General features: G+C 38.8%; 1 protein-coding gene across 7 annotated transcripts in view; it reads right to left on the reverse strand.

Annotated features, from left to right (window-relative positions):
- Positions 1 to 1,457: 1,457 nt before the first annotated feature.
- Positions 1,458 to 25,386, reverse strand: part of MPP7 (MAGUK p55 scaffold protein 7) — a 181,159-nt gene continuing 157,230 nt past the window's right edge. For 5 of the 7 annotated variants that reach the window (XM_067291841.1, XM_067291838.1, XM_067291836.1 and 2 more), the window contains 6 exons: positions 22,847 to 22,927; positions 20,864 to 20,957; positions 19,660 to 19,768; positions 17,946 to 18,089; positions 16,573 to 16,774; positions 13,552 to 14,687 (listed from right to left, as the gene is read on the reverse strand). In XM_067291841.1, coding sequence (XP_067147942.1) covers positions 16,595 to 16,774; positions 17,946 to 18,089; positions 19,660 to 19,768; positions 20,864 to 20,957; positions 22,847 to 22,927 — 608 coding nt within the window. In that variant the 3' untranslated portion in view covers positions 13,552 to 14,687; positions 16,573 to 16,594. Of the gene's footprint in view, positions 1,468 to 1,997; positions 2,141 to 13,148; positions 13,317 to 13,551; positions 14,688 to 16,572; positions 16,775 to 17,945; positions 18,090 to 19,659; positions 19,769 to 20,863; positions 20,958 to 22,846; positions 22,928 to 25,386 lie in introns of those variants that run through there. The other 2 variants (XR_010883523.1, XM_067291837.1) reach the window with 2 other exon arrangements.

A 25,386-nucleotide genomic window follows, 5' to 3' on the forward strand; every position in this document is an offset into this window, starting at 1 on the left:
AAATTCTGTCCTCTGACACAGGCAGAATGTATAACTAAGCATGTCTTCAACTAACTACAGTATAACTGTCATTGCATTTGACCTCAGAAATGTGATTCACTCTGAGTAAACACAGAAAATGGAGGCACCACAACTGATTATAATTAAATATAAGTGGTTAAGCACAGATCTGTGGTATAAATAGGATGTGTTACAGCTGACAGTTAAAGTTTGAGTTCAGCTTACATGTGAGCATTTGCATTACCCCTGTAAATCAATGTTCTCACTTACAAGAGAAACCTCATAATTTACCACTACCCATAAAGTATCCTCTCTGTAATCAATAGTGATTCCTATATGGAATTATTGTGCAGAGCAACCTTTCTTCCATCCATATCCTCAGCATGATTACTGTATGGTTTGGCAACATGACAGAAAAATATCCAGTGAGCTCAGTAGTTTTCTGTGTGGAAGGACTTAGCTGTCCTAATATGGTACAAAAATTCCATTCAGTTTAAAGTAAGCAAAACTTGGAATTAAATACTCCAAATGGTGAAAGACTGAGTAGAATCTTCAGGAAAAAAACACTGTATCAAGTATTTGCAATCAAATTCATCTTAATTTTATTCTATATGTAAGTAGAATATGCTAATTAAAAATATTCTGTGCTCTCTGCCATACTGATGAAAATAAAGGATGATCTGGTGATGTTTCATCTCCACTTTGGTTATAATTATATGCTTGCACTGTAAACTGAGAGCAGACTATATTCAAATGAATCCTGAGACATTTTACTGCTTTCTGATTATGTGAGCACATCTCAATACACACGTGCTGTGTTCAGCTCTTCAATCCGCTAAACAGGAATGCTGAACGCAGGGATGTTTCTGAACCCCCAGCCCTCTTGGGAGCCTGAGGGTGGCCCACGGGGCTGCAGGGCTTGGAACTCCCTTCCAAGGCACCTCACCGAGCCACGTTCCCCATCCGATGGGATCCCCTTGTATATAACACACTAAAGCTTAAAGCAATAAGGCAGTGACTGTAGTGCACGCGGGAACCTGAATGCTCAGTAACTCACTGCTTAATTAGACGTTGCCACGTGTTTGCAGGCTGTCACCAAGCAGCTGCGTGTGCAGGAGGCGAGCAAGATCCTTCCTGGAAGTGGGCAATTATGTCAGTAAGTGCTAGATGTGCTCAGCACGTGTGGATCGGAGTGAACCCCTCTGGGAAGCAAGTGCAGGCTGATCTGTTAATGGAATTAAAACAGGCAGAGGCTAGAAGTTCAGAGTCTGGTGTACTCACAGAAACTTATACTTTGGCCCTTAGGAGACTGACAGGATCAAGACAATGGTGCCAAATGAATTTGGATTTTACAGCCAGTGAAGCTGAATCACTTTTGTGGATTTGGATTCCCTAAATTCCACCTTGGGGTCCTTGTGTGCATCTCGAGTATATGACTGCGTGTTCCAAAGAAAATACAGGCAACATCTGAAATAAACAAATGAATAAAATAATTGTTTTTCCATTTTAGTATGTGATTGCTATTACCAAAGGAAAAAAAATCCTGTAATTTTCAGTCACCTATGTAACTAAAACCTCCAGTGGAATTGAATGTACCTCTTGTAGTTACATAAAACAGACTCTCCCAAATGTAATGTTTTATAAAGCTATGATTAACTACTGGGGGTAGAAGAGTTTTATAATAAAATATGGAAAACATGCTAAATAAATGTCACTTTCTTTACAAATCATCATTCTCTTTGGCATTTGATTACAGTGTTTAAGATCAAGGTGTGACAGATACAATATATTTAAGCTGACAAAGCTATTTATATTATTGAAATCTGCAAAAGTAATTGCTTTCCTATTCTTATTGTCCTATTTCTCATATGAAAGCTACTTTATTTTTTGCTTTGCCCATCTTGCTATAAGCTACCTGTGTATGTATATGCTATACATTTTTCATATCCTCTGTGATTTATAAGGTACACCACATAATGTAAACCATCATGTCTTACTTTGAGAGAAAATAGTTGAGTAACTCTTCACTTCAAGAGGTATCTTCCAGTAAAGAGCCTCATGTGTCTTTTTCAGCTTTTACCAAGGGAGCAGTGGTATATTTTGAAAGTGTCGTCTCTTCACCGCCTGCACAACGTTAGGACTATGAGGAAAATACACAGAGGTTGTTAAATCCCCACCAATTGCTTTGCATATGCTCACTAAAACCGTATATGTACTCACAGTGTTGCTGTTGTAGTGGGTTCTTCAGTGGCTGCTTGGACAATGATATGGTAGTGTCTCCTTTTAATAGATTTTAAAAACTAAGGCAGATCAAGGACAGACAAGTGCTAAACAGTAACATTACTTACTACGTCTAGATCAGCAGAAGTATCTTAAACTCAGCAATTGTTCACAACTTGTGTTTAGCTTGAAATCTGCTGTTCTTGTTTTAGATACAAGGGAGAACAATCCTAAGAAGGGCAAGCCCCTAAAAGCTGTTTTCCAACCATATAAACTAAATTCATGAAGATTTATCTTTGTAATCTCTGCCTCTGCTACTCTTGACTGCCCCATTGAGGTGCATGGAGCCTGACTTTTCAGTGTCCGTAGCACAGCTGTTCTTATGGTCAAAGCCCAGCTCCCACTGCCTACAGCTTGCAGTTGCAAGCACTCAGCACTTCTACGAATTACACGCCGCAGTCACAAGCACCAAGAAAAACACAATTAGCGACCACATGTGAAAAGTGACTAGTATCACACAGGAAAACTGTGGCAAAGGCAGGGATACGATTCAGCTCCCCAGGGCTGCACTCATGCCTTAATCATGAAAACATGTTCTCTTCTCTACAGTTGCCTGCTTCGTTTGCTACGTGCTTTTCAACTTCTGCAGCAAACAAAGCACCGATCTGACAGATCGCATTCTCTTTTACTATGCAATGATTCATCCTCCAGAGCAGGTCTCTTCTGTGCACTAAATAACACAAGACCTACTGAAAACTCTCCTCAGCCTCAAGTGAGTCACACACTGTTGCCCACTCACAGGAGCCACCAGTGTCCGTGTCCCTTTGTCTGTCTCTTCTGCCACCCAGAGGGTCTGGGGCGCAGGAGTGACAGGAGCCCTGACCTGGTTCCTGCGTTTCATCAGGCCCCAGACTGCAGCAGCAATGAGCAGCAGTGTTAGGAAAGACCCTTTTGAACGCCAGTAGCCCCCAGGCTGGAGCGTGCCCAGCTGTTTCATAGGAATGGCTCCGGCAGTCCAGTCGCACGCAGGTGTTTATTGGCTTGAAGTAAAAATCAGGAATACCAAGAATAATTCATCCAGCACTTGGCTTCAAACATAACAAGAACGAGCACAATATACCAAGCTAGATGGCAGATAACAGTAGCTATTAGCTAACAAGTGTACTTTATTTGCAGAGTTGCTCAAATAATTAACTTTTTCCTGGAATGAATTCATCTTAGCATAAAAACTGATTATGCATGTAGCCAAGAAACCATACAATTCCCTTTTTTTTCCTGCTAATATCTGTCATTTGTAGGAACAAAAGGTGCTGCTTCTAACTGTAATAAGTATAAATTTACTTCTTGGAAATGTGATTTGCAGTTTACTTTCACTTTGCATTTAAAAGCTATTTAAAAGCAAAACAGGTCTAACTGAATCAAAAGTAGTATTGTGCACTTACATTAAATATATTCATTTTCACACTAAAATTACTTTAAAGAGCAAAGAATTGATATATGTAGGAAATCAGGGGGAAAAAACCACGAAAATATTGCAAAGAAAGTTTGCTACTAAGAACAACAAAAGCTCTGCACGGCCTCTCCATGACCTAGAGCACAGCCAGGCTCCACATGATTTATTGGTTAACTTTAATAAAGCGAAATCCAAGCACCTTTTCTGTTTTGTTACTTCCATTTTAACACTAGCAGTAGCAGACAGACAGACAAAGTTTAGTTTTAGCCTGGGAGCTAAAAGAAATACTTATAACATACATATGTACTGTTAAAGCTGACTTATAAACACTCAGTGGTAAAGTCAGCAGGAACTGAGCACTAAAACTGGAGAGGAGCGAATGGAAAGAGACCCTGCTATATTTGCAAGCTAATGGCAATAAGGAAGCTCTCCTGCCTTTCCTTGGAAACTTGTCCTGTAAGTGAGTGTCTGTGAGCAGGGGGAGAGGTCAGGGAGTGACAGACTAGTCTTCCAATTTGAGACTGCGTTGCACCAAACCTAAAAAAACTGAAAGATTTTGAAATACACATTTAACTAAAAATGAATGTTATTAAAACAAACTATACCAGTCATTTATAAATGTAATCTGAAAGCACTGTAACTCCTGGCTTCTGTTCAAATGATGTCTGGCAGTATGCTGTGCATCAGCCCCAAAGTGTCTTCCAGCATTCCCAGCAACCTGGCTTCAGAAAACTCTCTAAATCTTACTAAATTCTGATGATTTTGATGTCATTTTCTAAGCTTAAAGTGTTCTTTCAAGTGACATCAATCATGACTCAACTTTGCCTCTCATGCCGCATATGACAAAGGCTCCTATTTTTAAACTTTCAGACAAATGCAGTCTGTATGACTTTTTTTGCCAAAAATACATCAGTTCAAATCTCAGTATTCTGAGCCTATTCCACTCTTTTGGGATACTTGTCAGCTGGCCTATTTATATCAGATTTGTAAGAAATGAGACGTTTTTCTAGAAGGAAAATAACAGACTTGGAGAACAGAGCTTCCACCTTGCATTATTAATAGAATTCGTGATAATCTGTGGTTATATTGTCAAGGAGCACAGAGACTAATTGCACAGAGCCAACAATTCACTCAACGTGGTGGTTAAAATGGATAAATGGATAAAAATGATTTGTATTAGCGCCTGCAGTCTCTTGTAAATGTCAAATAGTTTCCTGACGTTCTAAAACCCATGCTGCATAGCAAAAGTGGGAGAACAGCATTTCGTATTAATTTAAAAATGCATAAAACTGATTATCCTCTTCTAGCACTCAGTATTTCACTGTTTCATGAAGACCCTAGATGCTGCTGATAACTGGTGGGATTGCTATACTCTTTCAACTAATCATGTCTCTCATTTTCTTTCAGCGGAGCAGCGAATGTTTTACTTTAGATAAATAAATAGAATTTTACGTGTTGTGTAAGAGGATATTTACAGAGATTCCCACAACCAGCTCTCCCACTTGCAAAAAGCTGCAAATATTCATATCCTATATTTTCCATGCATGGCAGTATTGCTCTTCCTGTGAACTGGGTATTTCTTTTGTGTAAATCCCAGTTACATGCATGTATCTTCATCCTGTAATTCAGTACTGTCACTTTAGCTTTTTACTATTCACTTAATGACCTAGCAGGATTTGAAGAACACCTGGATATATTCTTATTTGCTAGTCTTTGAAGCAGTCACAAAATGTTCTAGTATAAAGGATTTACGATATTTCCTTCGTTCTCCCCATTTGTGTACTTACTGTACATCTGTTACTCTATTTTTCTCCAGTACAGCAGACTGATGCACAGGTGTAATTGAAGTGACAAAACTGTTAATATTTTTCTAAAACAGATCACTTATATTTAGTACAACTAACATTTTATTCATTGTTCTTGTTAATACTCGCATTTATTCCAAAAGAATTGTGAAATGAAATCATCAGAAAGCTACCAGCTGCACAAGTCTTCTGAAACCTCTGTCGTCGGAGTCTGTCTTACACATTACAAAAACATGCAAAACGGCTTAGAGATAGTTTTGAAAAAAAGAATAGAAAAGGAATATCCAGGTGGCTTTTTAACTGTGGAATACAATAAAACAGAGTTTGGAAAGTATTACGCAGAAATATAATAACGAAAAAACAAGTTGAGATATATAGTGCAGTGCCTTTGCTTGAGCTGAGATCAGTAAAGCAGACAGAACGCAAAGTTTATAAGGGTTTACTAACTACGTGACAGCTCTGAGTTTACAAATGCATGACCAGCAGCTTGCAGGTGTGCTGATCAACACTAGAAAGCTATCTAAGGCTCAAGGTTAATTAAGGTTAATTATTCTGAAATACCGTATTAGAGATTTCAATCACAACTCACTAAAGCAATAGAGATTCATTGCTGCTTCCATTTTGAGAGCACTTGGGAAATTACTTAAAAGTGTGAGAGAAGATTTATCAGGAACACATTGTAGGTGTTTCAAAAGAAATGAAACATTGGATGAACAGCCAAGCAGCAAAGGGCATGCCAGTGTATTTAGCACAGGCCTACAGTTTGCATTATCTAATTTGACAGAGTCAATAGATCTGTCAGCAAGACATAGTTGCAATCACTAATGTATGTGTTTGTCAGCACTTAGGCGTATTTGCATTGAAATTCACTCCCAGATACTAATCTCAGATATTAATCCAAAGATATTAACCAAACAGCTCATACCTGTTTGGTTGCTCACCAAAATATTTATCAACTTTGCTGACCACATCTTATCTCAATGCAAGACCCTGAACCCAGCAAAGTCATTAGCTTCTTTCCAGGCTAAGAGCTGCCAACGCTATTGCGAGCAGTGGTACTAAAGTCAAAGGGACCACACAAGAAATGAGGCACTAAAGTTCAACAGTAAATGTTAGCAAGACCTGGGTATTAGATTACAAGGTCTTCCAAGCAAAGATATTCTTAATTTCCCAGGCACAAAAAGACAAGAGGTAAAATCCTGATATCGCTGAAATCAAAATGAAACTTTTTGACTAATTTAAGTAGTACCAATCTTTATCCACTGGCAACTCATCTGCATCACATAATCTAACTGAATAAACAATCCCTTGTTTTTAAGTGAGAGTACATGGTACAGATGAAAGTCATTTGAGGCTAGCTATAGGAAAAGTTCCTGCTATCACTCATTTAGAGGCTGAAATGGTGTCAGGTATCTGCTGATATTTCATACTTGTCCCATACACATAATACAGAAAGCAGCAGGAGAAGACGTTAGATTCTAATAGTGAGGGAATCCAGACTAAGCACTTTCCAATAGCACAAAATGAGGCAATTACCAGGAAGAGAGGGAGTCGCATTAGCATGAAAAAATTCTAAGTTATTCACAAGATGCTAAAGGAAAAGGAAGAACCATCAGTCCTGAACACTGGAATCATAGGATCCATAAGGATTTAACGCAACACTAGTGAACTCAAGCCAAGTAACCACTGCTACAACTGGAGCTGTGCAGAGCAGAGAGGTAGAAGTGCCTCCGTTTACTCAGTATAGCAGGTCTAAGATTTAGAGAGAACCTGGCCTCTTGTGTTTTCCACTTTTAGATTTTGTGATAGACAAGTCACTGTAGCTGAGATGGGGAATGCAGAAGTTCCTGCAGAAAATCTGACCATGAGTGTCTTTCTGGAGCTACTTAATGTGGGTGCAAGGATGACAGCAAACATGAAATGCATAAATGCATCATAGTTTGCCAGTAACAGCAGAATTAATACCAGCCACCATCACCCCTAGAACATGAAGGAGGCTCAGGATTAAGAATGCACCTACTTTATCAGTGATACATCGACACTTCAACACGCACTTCCCAGGACACGTCGGACCTGAACAGACCATAAGACTAGGCAGGTTTTAATATCACTTTCCAGAAGATAACTTCTGGAGACCACAAAGTCAAGAGCTATGTGCAGACCATGACAACATGAAGTGGACCAAGTGGAAATTCTGCTGTGACGGAGTTCAGAACTTCACACAGGAAATGCTTTACCCTGGCACAGAGGGGACATGCTGGATCAGGTCACAGCCTCTCTCCCAAAAAGTGGTTTGGGTTGAGGGAAGAAACATGTATGTGTGTTTGTGTCTGTACAGACACATCTGCCTCTGGGCTCTCCACAGGCCTCAGACTCCAGCACTCAGTGACGCAGAGGACAAGAGATGCTCTTCTGCCTCATACTTGGCAGGTGGATGAGGAATAAAGGAGTCATCTGGAGTCCTTTCTTCCTTAAAGGCTTCCTGAAGTTTCTGAGGGCACCTGTGTGACTTCTGACTGAGGATGCTGAGCTGTGATTTGAGCATGTGCTGCATCAAGCAAGAATTTTTTCCTGCAGCCAAAACAGCAGAGAACAGTTGGGCTTTTCACTTTCTTACAGAAGCCTCCTGGAGGCAGAGCCAGGTAAAAGGAGCAGATGTAGGAAGCCTACCGATAGGAGACAAGAGTTAGCCATGAGTTACAGCCAGGATGCAATGCAGACAAAATCTAGAGGCTGGGCTGGCAGATGTGAATGGTCCTCTGTACTTTCTTATAGACTGAGTCTTTATAAGAGAAAGGAAGTGTGAGGTCACCAGTCCCCATCACGGTGGGAAAGGCAGGAGATTCAGCCATTAGTCAGGTCCTACAGGTGAGCTGCAAAAGTCAATCCCCTTAACTGGTCCCTGCTAAATGCCTATGAGCAAAGGGCGCAGGGGTGGACACTGGTCCTTTTCACAGTTAAGAGGGAGTAAATGACAGCTTGCTGTTTAAATCATCTTCCAATGCTGCTTTTATTCTTAGGCTGCTCAGGTCTGCGTGAGCCTACAGTGCCATGGCTTTTCCCTTCAAGCAGTTCCTGGCCAGCCTCTCCCTTCTGATCTGCATCTGCCCTTGTTAAACTACTGGCCTCTGGCATGGAGAAGCTTTCTGAAAACAGTGGGGGAAGAAAGGAAATGAGATTAAACAAAATAAGTCACTTGAGAGCCATTGAAGAAATTCTGTATTGTTATTTGCTTGGTCTGTATTGTTATTAGCTTTGGAAGATAGCAACTTCACACCTTTCACTCTTACATTTATATTAAAAAAAAAAAAAAGGTTTTAATTATAACCACTGTTACTTTCATGCAGGCAGTAGGGAAGCCAAAAGAAAACTAGAAGTGTCTGCAGTCTGATTAATAGTGGCTGAAAATCAGAAGCAAACAAGCTAGCTTCTGGAGATTAAAAATGGAATCAAATGAATTATCTCTCTCTTACTAAATTCTTTTATAATCTTATCATGAATAACATCTCTAGTTTCAAACACCATGGCAATACCTATGGCATTCTCTACTGTGGTGAAGAATGGTACCGCCTTCTTTTTTTGGAACAGCTTCCCAGTAGCCTCCCTGCTATGCCACCGCATTTCCCCAACCCATGTGGCTGGCCGACAGTAATGGAGATGAAGTTTCAGAAGGAGGATACATATGTAGTTGGACTGAAGTTCAGTGCCTATTTTGCAGGGAAAACAGAACTTGATACTTCAGTTCCCACAGGATGTCACCACAGTGACTATTTTATGTAAAATGAAACCAGTGGAGCTGTGTTTTACACCACAGTATCACATAAAAGGCAAAACAGTTGGCCCAGTGATACTCCTACACAGACAAATTCCTGTGTCTCCTGACAGGTTCACATTTCTTTATCTGGCAAGCATAAAATTATAGTCTATGTACAAAGCAGTCTTTTTATTTAGAGAACAATTAAGCTAATCCCAGCAAGATTTCATGTTTAACTAAGTTTGTAGTGAACAAGTTTGTAGTCTGCATTCAATCAAGGTCTCTCTTGACTTTCACAACATAGCAGAAAAATAGCATATTTGAAATGTAAAATTCTAAGCTTCCTGAGCTGTATGAGTGTCCTCTTGAGTAAAACTACTTAGCTATTTACTAGAACATCGGTATTATGCCAGGTAGACTTCTTTCTTTAATCTTTCGTTAATCTTTCAATTAAGCAATAAATAGATTTTGTAAGCCTGGTTTTCTCAATAAAATAAAATAAATTGGTATATACTACAGCATTGGAAAAGTATGTATATATATACACACATGCACAATAAAATGAAGTTGATATTGGCATAAAAGTAACATTAGCTGCACTCATTACAAGATGCAGTCTTGGTATTCAAAGTATCACCTATTCAAAAGCGAGGCTTGAATCTGTGCACTTTTCAGTTTGGATTGAGTTTGTTTTGGATTCAGGTGTGGCCAATGATGATCAGAATTCAATGAAGCCAGAAGAAGATAATAATTCAAGGTCAGTTCTGTTTTTTCACAAACCAATGGTTCAAATTAGTCTTTGGTTTTGGTTCTGCTTCCTGCTTAACAGCCGTGTAAAGTACAATATCATGAAAAATACCTCAGTAGGGCTAATAATTGAGACTACTCTTTCATACTATCCAAATAGCACCAATAATAACAAAGCTTTCATGTCGGTCTTCAAGAACAACCACAAAACCGTTTGTGCCTTACTACCAGTAGTAGCCAGAACTGTGAACGGGACTTCCAAACCTACAGGCTGTATCTGTACCAGTAAGGAAAATGAGCCAAGACCTGTTGTTCTGGCTCTGAAGGAAAGTGGCACAGCACAGCACAGCTGATACATACACAGCTAAATTTTCTCCCCCAACCAAGCTGGTCTCACCTCTGGGAGAACCAATCTGTTGCTCCCCTTGAACTGTGCTTGGGCACTATGCAGCACAGATTAAACCGTGTCAGGAAGCACGCTAACAACCTCATCCTCCTCTGGGACGTTGAATCCCAGTTCTGAACAGTCCGTTATGCCAGGATGGCTGCCAGTGCCACTTTGGTAAGAAGAGCTGGGCTCACTACAACCCTTTGTACCTTCTTGCTGGTCCACATCAATCTGCCACCTCTGACTTTTATAGTGAACTTCCTTGAACCAGGGACTATGTTTTGTTCCATGTTCATACAGCACCTAACACAGACCAGCCTCTGTCTAGGGGCAGAGGTCCAGAAGCTGCATCAAAGTAGATGGAATGGGGATACATAGAGCTCTCAGACAGAGTAAAATATGCACTATGGAGGCTCCTGGCCCACACAACAACCAACGTGCAGTTTCCACATCATAAATGTGTGCCCTCGTCATGAACCCTGGTGACTGCTCTCACCACCTGAAGCCTAGTGTGATTTCAGGGAACCATCACTTCTCACGAATAGACCATTAATGCACAGCTAGGAAAGAAAGGTGACTGAAATATCCAGAAGTCAAATACAAAATGAACGGAACTGCCCCAAACTGTCATTTTCTTGAACAAGAACCCCTAAAGCCAGTGCTGGCTGCATAAAATTAAAATTGCTTCTGGCCTGTTTTATCACGCACTGCTCTCATGTACCTGACAGGCATAAGGACGTCTTTCAGAGCTGTTCTATTTTCGTGGGCCAGAGCACTGTTCACATGCGTCTCCAGCTGGATCAAATTCTAGCTCTGTGCCTCTCTGTTCCAGAAACACACCACCCCGAGCGCCCATTAGGAGGGAAGAAAAAATGTCCTCGTGTCAAATGTTTGGTGTCTCACTGGTTTTCAAGATGAGTCAATTATCCCTTTTCCCCTTGTTCAACTGAAGTTACTACATTAAATCTGTACAAGGGCCAAGAGGAAAAAGAGAGTGAAATTGCCAATGATTAAACGCAGTTTGGTGAGTTGATGTTTAAACTGTGACCCATGTCCTCTCTCTGTGAAGGATAACAAAATCAGGAGAAAATGAAGCAACAGCTTTGCCAGCATCAACAGGATCAGTAGTACTCCTTCCAGAAATATACAATATTATATTTCAATTCTTTCAATAATTCCAAAAATTTCACTGTTGCTTACCAATAAAGATTTACTGGTCCTTATTTATATTTATCAAAGAAGGAACAGAAACCATGGAATATTAGCAGCCAACTTGCTAAACTCCCTTGTTCAGTGACTTACAATAATAAAGATACATTTCCAGGATAGTACCCTCCTTTTTAACACACTCAGTTGCGCTCTCTGCCATACCCACAGACCCACCTTCTTTAAAACATGCATCTAATCCCTTAAAACTAAGTTTCCACTTAAGGAAAATTATAGCATGTCCTCTGTTGTTTTTTTTTTTTTTTTAGCACAGTCAAGACTTGAATATCAATATGACTACTCAAAAGAAGAAATATGCATACAAAAGAAATTGTGACCTGTTTTTCTCTATTTATTTTTTATCAAGAAGTTTTCATATACTATTTGTGCCATTTGAACCCTTTTGGGAATCCTGAAGATATGTTTCTCCATTTAGATATTGAACTGTGTAGTTGCCAACTTTGTGTCACTAAGTCTTTGAAATTTTGTTTAAGAAGACATAGGTGTACCACTAAAATAGGAGCAAACCATAAATAAAGTATCAACAATCACAAGTGTTTACCCTCTTTGTTGAAATGTTGGATGTCAGCTGCACAAAATACTATAGTATTTTATTTTAGAAATGTAAATTCATTCCATACGGTCTTCCAAAAATGCAACTTGTATTTCAGACACAGATACCATGGGGGAAAAAGTATCCAGCTGTCTAGAACTTCAAATTCTCTCATTTGTACTGTCATTTAACATAAGACAAAATTTAAGACCAGACCTTAACTGTTTCCAAATGTTGTTTTTGCATAGTGTTTCTGCAGAAATCTTTAACCATTGTCAAACATCAGAACTCTTAAACAACAAATACATGCATTGTATTCCTTCAGTTTTGGTTTCAGACATTTTTCTGTTGACTGCTTGGTATCATACATAAATCATGGTAATATATGATAAATACTTAATGACCTTGACAGCAAAAGAAGGTTGGGCAAATTGCAAGTACAAATGATTTTAAGCATTAGTACAGACATAGAAAACTCTTGATCCCGTGGGAAAATGACTGTAGACATTACAGTAGTAAAAATATGTTCAGATTATAATTTTAACTGTAAATCTCTGAAGAAACTATCTGTCCTTTGAAACAATCTCACAAAAACTAAATACCAACTTTAGGGAAGAAAAAACTCCACATGCATAGTAGAAACTTGAACCTGAATACATGTGGGAAATGCAGAATACTGCACTGAAACAAAATGGAAGGGGTTTAAAAGTCTTCTCTCTAATCCTAGTATGTGCTAGGCTTTTTTTTTTTCTGGAAAAAATATAACACAGTGATAAAAGTAAGTCAGTTTAAATATTACCTTCTTTGAGTCTTACGAATGAACACAACCTTCCTTGTGCCTTGCAAGTGGACTAGGAGCGTAAATGGCCAACGACACGCTCCAACGTGATAAAAGCATTTTTACAAGCACAGCCAAGTTAAGTAGTGACATGTGCAGGAATTTCTAATGACATGGCAATAACTGGCCGTAAGCATCTTCACAGGCCAGAGGAAGGTGTGAGATCTATATTGAAGAAGGCAGCAGCAATATTTAATGTAGCTGACACCTTCTTCTTCATTCCTTTTCTGAATATTCATCTCTTCACACAAACCTTGACAGAAGCGCAGCAGCTTTGTAGATTAGGGTCTCAGTCTGCGCCATCATCTGGAGTGTCCCCTCTCAGGAAGCAAATGGATAATTTGGGGGTGGGCTGCAGGAAAGGGTAAAAGTCTGTTTTGAAGGAGAATTCAACAACAAAAATGATAAATTAAGAATTTTAGTCCTTGTCCTATGTTGATTTATTTTTCCATTTAAAGATAATTGTTTTGAAGAGTTATAGTTATGGGAAAAACCTATGAAATAATTTACTACTTAGGCATTTTATCTTTTAAAGTCATTAGATCTCTATTTTATGGTGCAACTTACAATAAAAAAAAAGTACGACCTTTAGTGATTCACCAATAATTTATTGTTTTGCATAATAAGGTAAGATCAGATTTCGGGTAAGACAGCAACCAATGATCTGATGGCAACTTCAAGTATAGAGCTTGGTACAATATTAAAAAAATTACCATTTGCTTGACTATGGCAAACAGCTAAAACACAATAAAATATCTGGACTTGACTGTCAAAACATACAATTCTCTAAAAACCCACACAGCACAACTTGAATATGTGCAATATTAGAAACATATTTAGTCATCTTCAGTCACAAGTTCTTAGAAGTCAAAAAGAACAAACACCACCTCATTGGTATGTCACAAGAGGTGAGTAAGAGGGTCCAGAGATCATTGCACCGTGCAGGCTCCTGTCCTGTCAAAACTGTTGGGCTAAGACATTTTGTACCTTGACCTGGTGTTCATCTATGCCTGCCTCACGGAGGCCGGTGGCTTCTGTTTTTGTCGGTAAGCAAACACTGCAGCAATGTTGGTTTTGAAGAGCAATCTAGTAATCTATTAAAATTATTTCTCACTCCTTAAGGACTCCATGCACATTTTACTCTGTTTGCTGGATACATTTTGGGAGGGGAGGGTGGGGGGTTCCCTTCCTTTTGCAGGTGTTACAAGTCAGGAATTAAATTCTGGCTTGGAGACAGGGGCAGGCAGCCATGTGTCTAGGAAATTATTGCCAGGGCTGCGCTGGGGATCAGAGAGTCGGTGTCTCTGTGAAAGGAACAAAGGACTGTGCAGCTCACTGCTGCCCGACACAGCAAACCTGCTGCAGAAAGTCCTCCGAGAACACACCGACCCAGGAATGGGATTTAAAATCATTTCAAAAGGACAGGAAAAAAAGCCTGCAGGACAGCCAGAAAAGGGAGTTTTCAGAATATTCTAGCATCTATTTCTTAAAGAGAAAAGCAGGTCCCTTACATGAAAGTTATTCTACACTAATGCTCTGAGACACCCCAGGTTAGAAGCAGTGCTAACAGAATGTTTCATTAAAAACTAAAGCTCCTTTTGTCGAAAATGGTCAGATCCTGAGATGCACAGCGCCCTCACAGTTCTTGTTAGTTGCAAGAGATGGTGAGTGCACTCAGCACCTTGCAGGCAAAGGCAGACAGACACGCTGAATACCAGATCCCCTGAAAAATAGTTTGATTTTCAGCAATAAAAAAAAATAGAAAACATTTTTTTCAACCCACATTGCAATCTGCACGCAATTAATTTAATCAACAAATTTCTATTTAAGTTACAAAAAAGTTTAAGTCCACCAGAAAAATGGTGAAATTTGACAAAAGTTACACTGTAGCTGTTCAGACAGAGCATGTACCTGCACTGAGATTCAATACATCTGTAACTCTTGCATAAACATTTCCAGACTCCTAGGGATTTTGCTGTTGTTGCTTGCATTTCATTAGTTTTATACAGCTTTAAGCCAAATGCAATGACCCACAAATTAAATATGCCTAAATATGCACTTAGAATAAAACTGAAAAATCTGATGGCTTTATCAGCATTTAAAATGAAATAGAGTATTTACATGGAATGTTGAGCTTGATTTACAAAGACAGCGTTTCAAATTACAGGGACCTAGTAATCCGTTTAACAAATGATCACATTAACAAGAAATTTAAAAACTTAACACCCCTTTTCAACCCTTTCATAAATATATAAAGTTTCACTAAATTCTTTTTTCTTTAAACAAGACAGCTATACTCTCTTTACAGATTAACATGAAATAACTCTGTTTTCTGTTTGAATGCCACAGATGTGATGATCTGAAGTTAGCAAGTTCATATACACATTCTGTACTTATAAGACATATTCACAACACAATTAACACACAGGTGTTACTTGGTCTTTATAGATGTACTCATTTCCTGCATATCAGTAGTAAATAAAGAAAATTACCAGGTTATCTATAATATAATCTATTATACATTTGCTTATACTGCCACATCAAATTTAATATGAGGTTTCTAACTGTGTCTGACCAGTGCCAAGGATATTTTTTATACTGAAGTTTACAGCATTAATTTTTTTTCAGATGGATACAAAATGCCTGTTACACTATTAAAAAAGTATCACTACATACTAAACAATAGAAAGAATTAATTTATTGCAACTGCTTCCCAGATCTCAAAGGTTTCCTCAATAATTATTGGAAAATTCCTGATGGGAAAACTATTCTAAAGGATGCTAAAAATGTTTGAAATCAATTTAAAGAAAAAAAAGTTATTCTCTACTTTTTCCTATTCACACTAATATACCAGTGATCTTACAGAGATTAATCCCAAAGAAAGATTTTGAAGTTATATACATAGTAACTTTACCCTATTTAAATAAATATTCCCATGAGTTTTCTTTATTGCGCCACAAAGCATGCATGAAAATATTTTCAATCCATGCATGCTCACAGCAGAGTATTTCACAATTAAGCCACTGAATACATCTTGCTTTTCATGACTATGTAAGTGCAAAGGAATACTAAAATCACTCTGTACATGTAAGACAAGGTTCACATCTAAAAAAGTAAAAAGACTTATCTTGATACTTAATTTAATTAAAATATGATGTCTTCCTCATAAAAATGTTGGTCACTTTTGCTTGTTTCAGTTCTCTCAAGCACTTAAGGGATAATTTCCAAGTGCTGATGTGCTTTTTATGAGAGTAGTTATGTTAAAACCGTCAAACTGCTGATCTCCAGTATTAGTATCTTCTGCTAACTCTCCATTAAAAAAAAACTTACCTTGGAGATAGACTTTTGAATGACAAAGAGGTGTTTGGCAGTTTTGTTACACTAGTATTAGCTCACTTTCTTGAACGTAGTAAGAACTGGGTTAAATCTGACTGTACTGTGCCAAAATTCTGAACAGAAGGATTGAAGACAGAGAAAAACAAGACCAATTTTTCAAGCACAGGAAGACTGTACCTGCTCTTCAGTTAGAGTTATAAAGCCCTCCTACCAAGAAAACGGCAACTAAGTAATGCCTAAAAATACACCATATTTGGATTCTGAGACATTACCAGATGTTTGTGCATTTAAATGTTATGAATGTAGCCAGCTGACGGGAACCCAGAAGGTCTCAGTCTCCAATCTGTCAAAAGTTGTTTTGAGCTCACTGTAAGCTGTAGCAAGGTCATCGTTGACTATCACCTTATCAAAAAGATGGCCATACTGGCTTTCCATCACCTGAGCAGATTTAATCATTTCTTGAAAATCTTCTTCCTAATAAGATCAGTGAAAGGAGTAGTGAGTCCATAGAAACATTAGATAAACTAATTCTGTGGTAAATCTAAAGTTACTTGCTTATTTTTCATTTCATCAGGAAATGGAAACTGTACTTTTTATTAAAAAATTTATAGAATTTACCATATCAAATGATCTCAGAACATTCTCACAAGTAGACTTTGCTCAACAGGCAATTATTTCCTCTTTTCCCTTGCAGCAACACAATTAGTCACTAAATGGTAATTGTAGAGACACTTTGTGTTAACAGTACCAGTGGAAAGTGTTTCTGTTTACTTTGATGATACACTGAAAGCTTTGTTACTTAATTCTCAACTTGCTATTATCAAGGGATATATTACAATACTTTATTTTTTTAAGAGCTTGGTGGATGTGTAAAAGATCAGTGAATTTCTATTCATGGTCTGGGGAGGGAACAAATCTTAGGAATTTAATTGATTATATAACTATGAGACATTAAAACTGTCCCAAATAAACAATGTCCTGAAGAAAGATTACTCTGAAGAATGGACTACTTTTACATTTCATATATCATACAAAATATTCTAACAGTGCAAGATTTCCAAACTATTTCAAAAGCATATTTTAGTCAGATACAGTCTCATCAGTGACTTAGCTTGAAACAAAATCTTAAAATTCTAAAGAACATCTGAATGAAGGAAACAAAACAAAACAAAAAAAAGGTCTCTTACCAATGGATGTGGGTTTTTAATTAAAGCAGCATTTACTTTTTAAATTAATGCTTTATATTTGAGGTTTGCTCTAAATTTAGATTCAATAATATACCTGATAAAACAAGAAAGTTCTTATACTTAGCGACATCTGAGCCCACATGCAACAGTTTTAAAGAAAAGCCGCAGCATTATTTCTCATAAAAATGTACTTCTTGCATTTTGGGGTTCTGCGATGACATAAAATCAAACAGAGCACTGTGGAAACGTAATGCATGAGCATATCAAACAATGAAAATGCCACAGCAAGCTTAGGATGTGCGAGAGACTGGGAGACAATACGTACACTATGTATAAATCCTGACAAGTACTCTGGACAGGATCCAGTGAGGACCAGTAACAACCTTTAATTCAAGGTAAACTACCACAAAAAACTCTTAACAAGTTCTCATGTTTTTACCAAGTCTAAATATACTTACTGTAAAGGGTTTTGCAGTTCCCCTATCATCTTTACTTGAAATAATCTTTGCATTTTTTCTGGTCTCTTTCAACCGGTCAAGTGATGGAGGCTTTATAAATATAACAAATGGTTTAAATTCACATGTCCGTAAGTGTTTCACTGTCTGGGAAGAGGAAAGATTACAATTAGTTTATTTCTCACAGTGGAATTTACTGTTACAGTGTTATTTACTGTTTAATAAAAGAAAACTCTCCACTAACCAAAAAAACCCATAAAGCATTTCTAGAAGACTGTTTTTCATTTAATGCCACCCCACTTTGTTGACCAGCATCAATTCATATAACAAGAATTTTTTATGTGAATGGTAAGAAAATTCCTAATTTCCACATGGGCTGCTGGGAAATCCCATTGGCAAAAGTCAGGCTGTCCCTAGTATTGCCACTTGCAGCTGGAGAAGGGAGGAGAGCAACAGGAAGTCCAGTAGGGGAAGAACAGTTTAACAACATATTTTAGAAGAAAAAAACCCTTTCTATACCCATGAAAAGAAATGGAAAAAGGTGTTTGTGACCCTTGGTCGCAACAGGTCAATCATTTGTTCTCTTCAGTACCATCGGTCTGCTAAATAATTCCCTGCTATTTACTCTTCCTGAGATAATCAGGTGACTCTACTCATGAAATCGGAGAGAAGTCCGTAATTCAGATTGCAGTAGAGCACAAAGCAGGGATGCCGAGCTTTCTACGATCTTCACGCTGCCAACGCCCACAGGAAAATGTCGTGTCGGAGAGCGGGATCCCAGAGCAGTTCACAAGCGGGAGCTCCCCAGGAGAGCGAGCGCTTTGGGGAGAAGCCGCGCCGTGCCAGACATGCCGGGGGCCCACAGCGCAGCTGGTAATACTGCCCGCTGCAGCCCTTGCCTCCGTCCCTTCCTCCCACGGCGCACGGGCCAGCTCACCCGGACGCTCCCAGGGCCGCCCCCGTGGCAAAGCCCCGCAGCAGACACCGCTCTTGCAGGTGTCGGCGGGCTGCCGGGGGCTCGAAAGCCACAGGCAGAGAGAGCCACACAGACATCACACACCCTCGGAGGAGAAATAGTTTGGCTAGATTTAAACAAAGTAGTCGAGCTCCTGGAAGCTCTGCAGTTATCAGTAGCATAAAATTCCCCGGGGGGGGGGGGGGGGGGGGGGGCTGTTCGGCCGGCTCGCAGACAAGGCCAGCACGAGAACAAGTGGTTTAGGTGGGAATGTTCTTAACAACTGCCCAGCCAACACTACGTTTAGTGTGTTCCTGCCTTACATCCATCCTGCATGGAAACCCTTTACGTGAACAGGCCTGCTGAAGTCAAGCAGTTAAGTGTGCGAGAGAGAGTTGCTGGACTGTGTGGTAGCTCAAGGATATTCTGAAATTAAAGTTGATTTTTGAGAGAAACTCTAACCCAAAACAGCAGAAAGATGAATGAAAATACCGGAGCATTTTATAATTAAATCTTCACTGTTAAGCTGCAGGCTTTCAATTCTGTTAATTACTAAGCTGAACATTTGCCAATCTGTATTGAAGTTTCCTCCTTCTCCTCCTTCAGGAAGTCTTGCTATGATTAAGATACCCAGCAAGCTTGGGCAATAGAAATTCAGCATGGAATGAAACATACTTTTCTAGAAACAGAGTTTTTTTCCTGGAATATCAGTATGTAGCACAGGGAACTAACTACAAGATGCCAAAAGAAGTGCTTACTTACATGAGGCTGCACATCCAACAAACACACTTTGTTTTTAGCTAGAACGGATCGAACGGAGTCTAAACTTGTACCATAGTAGTTGTTCTTATATTCGCCATACTCAATAAACCTGTGGCAGAAGGTGAAAACAACTGGAATCATTTCCATTTTCTCCAGCAAAATCTTATCAGTTTGGTTTATAAGATCTAATTCAGGAGCAGATATACTTTTCTTTACATGTGAGTTTTACCATGTTTTATAAAGGAAATGCTGTCAAGTACTTCAGCATGTCAGTTTTAAGAAATCTTCTATTTTACCACTTTCAAATCAGTAACACCTGCTTGTATTACAGTAAAAGCGAAAAAAGTACTATAGTCCCACAGCCCACTAATATTTTCCATCACCTCTTTTTCTGAACTAATGCAGTGCAATAAAACAGTGGATAAGCTAAACAATAGAAACTACTGAAATTTCATTGCACTCTACAGAATATCCAAATTCTCTGTCTCAGAAGAGGAGGAGGAGCTATGATGGTGCTAATGGAACCAAGGCGGCTGGTTATGTGCTATAAAAGTGCAAGCACTATTTGCCAAAAAAGCAAAGCACAGTTTGAAGTTTCAATAAAACCCACAGCTTTGTGTCTAATACACTCTTGCCCTCTGAAACACTAGGGCAGAATTTCAAGCTACAGTATTTTACAGGCTGCTAGGGAGCATGATGCTATCATCGTCTTCATTTTAGCTTAATTTCTGGAGAGTTTAGGGTGAGGGGCTTCACTGTAGGTCTCTAAGTTTAAAAGAACAGGAAATGCCTGTCCTGAAAGAGAGCATAACTACACAAACATTGATTTAAACATGTTTGCAGTGTTTCCAGGCCCCTCCTCCTGGCGCTGCAACACTATTGCCAGGACAGATAATGTGCTATTAAAAAAGTGCTCCCTCATCTTGAACACCAACAACTTTGGTGTCTTATTGATAAGCTGCAATACTGAAACTGCTCGGAAACTCGGAAACATTTCTGTTTTGTACACAGTACTTTTTTGTTCTGTGGTTTTTGCAGTTGTTCTGAACTGCTTAGATATTAAAATGTTATTTTCACACATCTTCAAATCACTGCAACTTACATCCACTTTGAAATATTACCTAAAATTACAACCAGCCACATTTTATAATAAAGCCATTCTTTTAACTATGGTTCAGTTTCAGGTAAAATCTCTTCAACATACTTGTTATTCTGTACATCTGTCTCAAACAAGTGCTTGGAAATGAAAATGTATTCAACACCGTCACTTTCTTGGCCTCTTCTTGCTCGGGTAGTGTCTGCAGTGTCATTAAAAGAAAAAAAAGGATAAGATGTGCAAAATAGCGTAATGTAAACTGGTTCAGGAAACACCCAAAAGCACACAAGCCTTCTGTGACACTAAGCACAGCAGTTCTCTAACTTCCGATGGACTTCAAGCTGCTCTGGATCTGGTAGGCGGCGCTCGAATACATGACCGGATTGAGGTTAAAAGCATGCAAAGGAAAAAAATTACTGGATAAGTGTCAGATTATCATTTTTATTAACTAGTGGAAAAATCCCAATAAAATAAGAACAGACAGCTGAACAATAAAATGAACAGCAGTCCATAACAATTACCCCACCTTGCCACTTGTTAAACTTATTAGCATATGAGACCATAAAGGGAAACACAGTTCACTAATCTGATTTATGAAATGTTATGTTCATTAACAACACTTGCAGCTATGGTATGTGAGGCGTGATAATAAAAAAATGGGGTGTGAATTTTATGCTGCAGTGCTTTCCTGTTCCTGGTGATTAAAAAGGAATTCCTTTTTCTTTCAGTAGTCTTGCATTATTATTTGCATTATGTATATTTCCTCTTCACTTCCCCTCCGGTACAAGATAAAAAGGGGGATACCGTATGCAGAATGCGACAGTACGATGTATGTCCAAGTACAAACGTTTTGCTTTTGAATAAAACTTATTTGTGGGGTTGCCACTTACGAATAACGAGTCCATTCCAAACTCATATTCATTCCAATTTGCACTTGAGAGCATCATGTATTCTCCAGCACATCTGAACATATCTGCCCAGCTTGCAGAAACACAGCCTAAAATGGCACTCGATGTCATGCTCTTCTCAGGTTGACACGAAAAGAAACATTTCCACAACAAGAATCCCCCAGTCTCCTTGAAAATCCTGACTTACTGAATTTCAGGGAGAGGGATTTCTTTACTTGTTTGTTTTAAATTATAACCACAAATTTTGAGGAGAAAAGAAAAAAGGCAGTTTGATGAATATTGGCAATTTTTAGAGAAATAGTTTTGGACAATGGATAGCATATGCTTCAATATGTTAAATATTTGGGAGCATCTGGCTTTTTTGTTGTTGTTTTCAATACCCAGTTGAGGCAATATTTGCAAATCAAATGAATCACTGAAAACAAACGTATGCATTTTTCCATCTAGCAAACTCATTCATATATATACTTTATAGAATATCTGTATTTGCAAAAAAACTGGGACAGTATTTCCCAAACTCAGAATGTCAGATCCATATTTTTAAAGGACCCCTCTAGGAAGCAAAATTCCAGGGAGAAAGCAGACCACTGAATAAAAGTTTAACTAAAGCTGTCAAGTAACTCTCAGTGAAGAAAATCCAGCAACGTACTGTAGAAGTTCCTATAGAACAATGTTACTTAGAACAATGTTATACAAATCACACAACTTGATCAGATATGGGGAAGAGGAAAAAAAAATCAGCTTTTTTAAGGCTAATCAAATGGATTTAATTCATTTATTCATAGGATGAAACTGTTTATCATCAGTCTTCTTTTATCAGCCTCTCTAAGATTATCTAACATATAAAGGCCATTTGGCTGCACAGAAAGGAAGAGCTGGTAATGGAGTATGCTTCACTGCTTTACAGCTGAATCCGGGCTGTTTTTCGGATGTTTCGTTTACTGAACTTTGTTGACATCAGTCATGTTAAGCTTGCACAAAAAATGTACTGCAATGCCTATGAGCCAAAATGTCTTATCAGTTTAATCAATGCTATTTAAAATACAACTGCAGCAGCACTTTTAAAGATTAGAAAAGTGATTTGGATGCCAAGCTTAGACTTAGAGGCCCAAATTTGAAAATGTCTTTAGTTAATGTAGACTAAGTAGAGTACTAATAGAGTAGAAATGTATTTTTTACTTACGTGGCACTGTTACCCCATAATGCTGGGTGTCACTGATCAGCAATTTCCGTTTAAGCTCATTCAGTCCAACCCCTACAGGACCTGAAAGAAAAGTATCATGCTTTTTCCTGACAGATAGTTTTCTCTATTCTTAAGGCATAAATACTTTCTGAGATAAGATTACATACTATATAGCTATAATATATATTGGCTTTTTAATCAGTCATTTAGAAATGCCCACGGATATAGTCTCTCCTAGAATACACAGTACTGATGAATTTCAGGAGATCAGAGTTGGTAGTTATTCTGTTCCAACTTTACTATTCTTGAGGAAAAATCAGTGAAAAAGTTGACAGCAAGGCCAACTTTCTTCTTTTCTGTAGCAACTTGAGCTCCCGTCATTCCCTTCCTTCAATATACATATATCGCTGTCCTTATGCCTATTACAGACACCTGCACCTTAACCTGCAGCTTTCCAGCCTAACCGCTTGGTTTGGCTATTCATTCTGCAGGAACATCCAAACTCTCATAGACTAAACTCGCCACGTGGTGTGCTTAGCCTTCCACTGCATGCCTTCCCCAGGAGAAGAATCACTCCCACTTTCTCCCTCTGCCCTGTGCATACTGCTCCTTCCACCCCCAGCAGCAAACTTCAGACGGAAACAAAAGCACGGTCTGGCCAGCAGCAGGATGCAACTCTCCACACCCATCTCTTGAGTGGGTCAGCCCAACCTTGCACAGGGACAGCAGCTCCCCTCCAGGCACAGAGCATTCCCCAGGCCACAACCTATTTGGGTGGGTTTGTTTCTTCCTTTGTTGTTGTTTTTTCTTTTAAATGCTTCTTTTCTCCTGCCTGCCGTCTGAACCGGTCCAAAACAAATGTTTCCTTCTTCGTGTGGCTGCCAAAGAGAGACCACTCTTGGAAAGAGGATGGCAGAAGAAACAAAGCCTGCATGGAATTTTCCCAGGGCTTTTTTTACCCCTCTCCTCCACCTCCATCTGAGTCCTGCTGTCCTGGAAGTTGATGAGGAGACAGTCCATTTGCTCTCCTAGCTATCCCCAACTCCGGCCGTTCAGCTGTGGTGCCTTGGGTGCAAGGGTGAGTTTCAGGGAGGTCATGCCATCCCTGGTGAGGGCTCACAGGCTACGCGGGGCAGTCGCTCACCACCCCCAGACCTCCCTACGGTGGCCTCCAGTCAGTCTGCCCAGCTGGTGGAGGGGCCCTTGTCTGCGGTGGGCCGTGGTGTGGTCCGCGCGTGGAGGCAGCACAGCTCGGTGTGCTTGTGTGTGTCTGATGGTGCTCTGTGTCCTCAGAGCCAGGTCAAGAGCAGAGCTTAGAGGACAGTGAGTCATCTGAAGCATAACCCAAATAATACAAGGACTATACATATGTTTTTAAGGAAGAATCTTGCTGTTCTCATAGAAGCAATACATATATTCATTGAACGCTTTTTAATAGAGACATTTTATAAACTAGACATAAAATCCTATAAACATTTTAAGGAAATAGTGATATATTGGTTAATTACTATTGAAAGTCTGGTATCAGGAAGCAAAGACTGATGCTTTAACTCCTTTAGGTGCCAATTTGCAGAAATGACTACTCATCCTGTCTGAAGTTAGAAACACATAATGATGAAAAGCAAAAGCTTTCTACTATCCCCAGACTATGGTCTCTCTGTAAAATCTTAGTGTTTCTGCATTTATAATTTTATATGTTTACATAAGTTAAACACACAATTATATTTCAAGTTCCATCTCTGACCTGCCTGTAAATTAACCTATCAGTATGTATAAATGTTTATTTAATATGGTGTACAGCAGCCTCTACTGGTGCATGTCTGCAGAGGAAAGCAATGTGTCATGCAGCTAATGGCATTAATTTTGTTCTCAGTCTTTTTAAAAACATGCTACCTTTTCTAATTGTACAGTTATTTAAGCAAATAAGGATTTTTGCACGGAAAGTTAATTAAAATCCTCAATATATTTTAGAAAAGCAGAATGAAACAATAAGTGCAATTCAAGTCAAAAAAATCGTTGTATTTCTTTCAAGCAAAAAATATTTCCCATCAAATTTACACGAATATTATTTCCTTAGTCTACAGGCTGTCAAATCAACAATGTACTTCTAGCTCTATTTATATATAAAGAACCCAGGCATCGTGTACTGTGACAGATGCTTTCGAAACTTAGATTAAATCTGTTTGCATACCAAAATCTCACTACTACTCCGTCTCTCCTTATAGATTACCATTTTAAAATCACCTTTGAATTTAACTGCTAAAAGGTGTAGAGTCTTCTGATTCAGTGCTGTCTTTGTATAACTCTCCTAAGTGTAGCAAACTGACACTGAAGGCTGATACCTAATTAGCAGTGCTATTAATAATGCTTTTTTTATACTACATTTCTTGAGTGTAATGTATACTTTTACTCTGAATATTCATTTTGATGCAACCAAGAAAGATATGGGTTTCTAATAATTAGGAATCTGAACACATGATTTGAACTCAAGAAGAGAACAATGCATCAGGATTAAAAAAGGCAATCCAAATTCTTATAGC

The sequence above is a fragment of the Apteryx mantelli genome, chromosome 2 (genome assembly GCF_036417845.1).
Source record: "Apteryx mantelli isolate bAptMan1 chromosome 2, bAptMan1.hap1, whole genome shotgun sequence".
NCBI lineage: Eukaryota > Metazoa > Chordata > Aves > Apterygiformes > Apterygidae > Apteryx > Apteryx mantelli.